Source organism: Amyelois transitella, chromosome 14 (assembly GCF_032362555.1).
Source record: "Amyelois transitella isolate CPQ chromosome 14, ilAmyTran1.1, whole genome shotgun sequence".
In the NCBI taxonomy this organism is placed as follows: Eukaryota; Metazoa; Arthropoda; class Insecta; order Lepidoptera; family Pyralidae; genus Amyelois; species Amyelois transitella.
The window spans coordinates 6,867,110-6,870,837 of record NC_083517.1 but is presented as its reverse complement, the minus strand read 5'-3'; the positions used below and the strand labels follow the sequence as shown (position 1 = coordinate 6,870,837).

Here is a 3,728-nt window from a genome sequence, read left to right as displayed (position 1 = left end):
TACACATTTAACTTGGTAGTTAACGATCAATACATGGTTTATTTAGTTTTAGGACTTGATCCGCAATTAATTTATAATTACGATTCCCGCAACCGGCGTTGCAGCTGCAAGGCGTGTACGTTACTTCGGTGTGTTGTCAACTAACAAATACTTTGGAAAACCACGACATGTCAAATCTGGACTTTGTCGGACTGTTCATTCAAATGCTACAAGTCAAAATTCTTGCAGCAAAAAGTAATTAATTCGTTATATGTCACAGTACATACCCCAGTCCGTGTGTCATGTGTGTATATATATATTAACTAGAGGCCGCCCGCGACTTCGTCCGCATGGAAACCCTATCAATCCCGCGGGAACTCTGGGATAAAAAGTAGCCTATGTGTTATTCTGGGTCTTCAGCTACCTACATACCAAATTTCATGGTAATCGGTTCAGTAGTTTTTGCGTGAAAGAGTAACAAACATCCATACATCCATACAAACTTTCGCCTTTATAATAGTAGTAGGATTTGTTTAAACCAGTAAGTTGCAAATTCCAGCCATTAATGAAGCTGTTAGTCATTTCACAATATTAATTTTTATATTATGAGGATAAAATCGATTTCCTATTTTTTTATAGAATGAAATGTTATAGCAGAGCAGGTTAAGACGGATTTTTCTGGATATGGAAATAGAAAAAACAGAAGTCATGACGTAGTTCATTCAACTGACGACGGGAGATAAAAACGTATGGTACATATTGTAAATGCAACGATGATGATATTAACCCTTATCTAAGAAGTGGTGCGTACCATAGCGGAATAAAAGTGGAAGCGGCGAACGCACGCCGATGACGGAACGCGCGCCGCCGCTGCATATAAATGCTTACGGACCGCACTCTGCCCACTACTTCTCAAGTTAAACCCGTCGAGAGTGGCAAGCGCACGCATTTTTCAAAACACGAAACCCGAAAAGAAATCCTCAAAATGGACAACGCCGAACTTTACGAGAAAAGCAACAACATGCAAAAACACGACGCCCTATCTACTCTAGAAGAATACGCAGATAAAATAAACTGGAAATCGTTAAACGCCAGAATTTTGGACATCGGCAGCGGGGATGGAAGCGTGACCACTAATATTTTAAAGAGATTTATACCCCAAAACTATAAAATAATCGTCGGATGTGACGTCAGCGCCAGAATGGTTCAGTTCGCAAACGACAACCACGGGGATGTTAGGACCCATTTTATCCAGTTCAATATTGAGAGTTGTCCGCCCAAGGAACTACTAGGATCCTTCGACCACGTTGTTTCCTTTTACACACTTCACTGGATTAAAAATCAAAAGTAAGTTACCTAATTTATATCTAACTCAAAATAAAATATTATCAGATTAACATAATTTCTATTTAAAACAAAAAAAATCAATAACATAATTCGTTACTAAGTTTTGACATAAGTTAAAGTAAAACTTAGTTATTAGAATGAAATTTTCGCTCAGAAGCTCGAATGGAAATATTAACTGAAATTCAATTATTTTTTTAACTGTCCAAGACCTATAACTACGAACTCTACAAGCGTATCGTAGCTGCGCTGCGTAGCGGTACTACGTGATTTCGTAGACATAGTTCGCTGGCGTAGATCACATTATATTGGGCTTCCTCAAAGTTAGCATGTTTTTGCAATATAAGTTTCCAGTATGTAAGTTTTCTGCATGTTAGATAAAGCTATAGAAAAGACTAATAAAGACCACATAAATTTAATTTATTAAATTATTAAAGTGTTGTATTATTACGTCGACTGTTGTAGCAAATATATCAGCACCAATCGATTTATTTAGTTATTTTTTATTTTCAGGGCCGCCTTTATGAATATTTTTGACCTGATGGCTGACGACGGGAGCTGTTTCCTGATCTTCACAGGGCGTAATCCCATATATGACGTGTATCGAACTTTGTCGAAAACAAGCAAGTGGGCGGCCTGGCTGAAGGACGTTGATCGGTTCATATCTCCCTACCACGAAACTGAGGTAGGTTCCGCGGTTGATTTCCATCATTCATCTCAGAAATTAATGATCTCTTTCACCAAACACTAATAAATTTAAAATATGAATTAATGGGTTGTAAAATTTTAAAAAGGTTGTAAATTTTTTAACTTTTTAATATAATGACTAGGTTGTTCCTACGGCCATAAACCAAATTACGAGAATCAGTCAAAATACGTCTTAATCCCACATCGAGTCACAACTGTAAAAATGACTACAAATATTTTCCCACGTTGGGAATTGAACCTGGCCAAAATAATTAACTGGCGATAAATTTACCAAAAAAAAAATATCATTGCGGAAGTCCCTTATGAAGATTTTCAATTTTTTTTTGATATATTTGTTTCCGTACATACTTCTCATATTCTAACGGACGTTCAATATTGTCGTATTAATTTAGCACATTGTATGTAATAATTTCAGGACCCCGAAAAAGAAATCACGCAAATGCTGGTGCACATCGGGTTCCGCGATATCGATGTCAAACGCCAAAAGAAATACTTTGTTTTCGACAACGCTGAGGATGCTAAAAGTGAGTAGTCATTCTTAATTTACCGTACTCAGTTATAACCACAGAAATCTTAATAACCAGTTTACATTCACATCTATGGTTAGTAAGTTATAAATTATTTTTAACTGAAATCCAAACCGTTTAGTTATAGAACTAGATTATGCCCGCAGCTCCGCCCACATAAAGCACATTTATACCTTTCAACCGTTCCTGTTCGAATTTTGAAAAATCCTCCCTTTTGGTGCTTTCTATAATTTCCAAAGAAATAAATGCCATATTTATCCGTCAGACACTAAGTAACGCGTATTTTGAATATTGATTGATTGATAGGAAATAACTCCAACTTAAGGTTCTTTCTGATACAAATAATGCAATACGTCATCCCATTAGGATGCCTTTACAAAATAAAAGAAGAAAAAAATGTGCCGAGTTGGGTCCCTATAAAAGTTTCTAACTTTTGAAGCCCATGTATGGTTTGATATTTTATTATGTTCATTACTATACAGTTCATTACACTATTAATACATTTTCATTCATTCATTATACCTATATTGTTTTTCATTTCAGGTGCCGTAAAAGCTGTTAACCCATTCATCATGCCCGCTGATCTATACAACGACTTCTTAGAAGATTACATGGCAGTAGTCAGAGATATGAGGATGATGGACGAAGCAAACAACAATAAAAGCCCCGTCAAGTGCGACTACGATCTTATCATAGTGCATGCCAGTAAATAAATACTGATACTATAAAATACTGACATAAGTGAACAATTGTCTTCCTGTTGATTAGCAATTATGATAAATCTCTGATTGCATAATAATATGATTCCGTGCTTCGGAAACATTCAGAAGCTTTAAGACTGTAACTTTAATTTAAATATAATATTGTAAGTTGAACTTCTTAATTCTAACATTCGAGAACAAGAGGAAGAGAGGGAATGGCTAATAAACTTGGGATTTTTCTTGTAGGCGATGGGCTAGTAAACTGTCACTATTTGAATCTCAATTATGAAGAAGTGCCGTTGAACGTGGCCTTTCAGTCTTTTTAAGACTATGTTTTCCTCGCAAGGAATATATGCAGATAGATTATTTTTGACGGAGTATTTTGCGGTATATATATTAAAAATATTTAATCGTATCCAGTGTACTTACTGAGCAACAGTATTGATGATATCGAGATACAATGCATATA

At 35.8% G+C, this 3,728-nt stretch overlaps 1 protein-coding gene across 1 annotated transcript; it reads left to right on the top strand.

Moving 5' to 3' along the window:
• Nucleotides 1–961: 961 nt before the first annotated feature.
• On the top strand, nucleotides 962–3,271 carry LOC106132343 (juvenile hormone acid O-methyltransferase). The gene is made up of 4 exons (XM_013331712.2): nucleotides 962–1,326; nucleotides 1,837–2,008; nucleotides 2,447–2,555; nucleotides 3,102–3,271. The coding sequence occupies exons 1-4, from the start codon at nucleotides 965–967 to the stop codon at nucleotides 3,269–3,271; spliced, it is 813 nt and encodes a 270-aa protein (XP_013187166.1). The 5' UTR covers nucleotides 962–964.
• The last annotated feature ends 457 nt before the right edge of the window (nucleotides 3,272–3,728 follow it).

What these genes read in the sequence shown, in the direction of transcription:
- LOC106132343 (XM_013331712.2), top strand. Translation starts at nt 965, where the DNA reads ATGGACAACGCCGAACTTTACGAGAAAAGCAACAACATGCAAAAACAC. An exon ending in CACTGGATTAAAAATCAAAA is followed by an intron (nt 1,327 to 1,836) that starts GTAAGTTACCTA and finishes TTTTATTTTCAG; the next exon opens with GGCCGCCTTTATGAATATTT. An exon ending in CTCCCTACCACGAAACTGAG is followed by an intron (nt 2,009 to 2,446) that starts GTAGGTTCCGCG and finishes TAATAATTTCAG; the next exon opens with GACCCCGAAAAAGAAATCAC.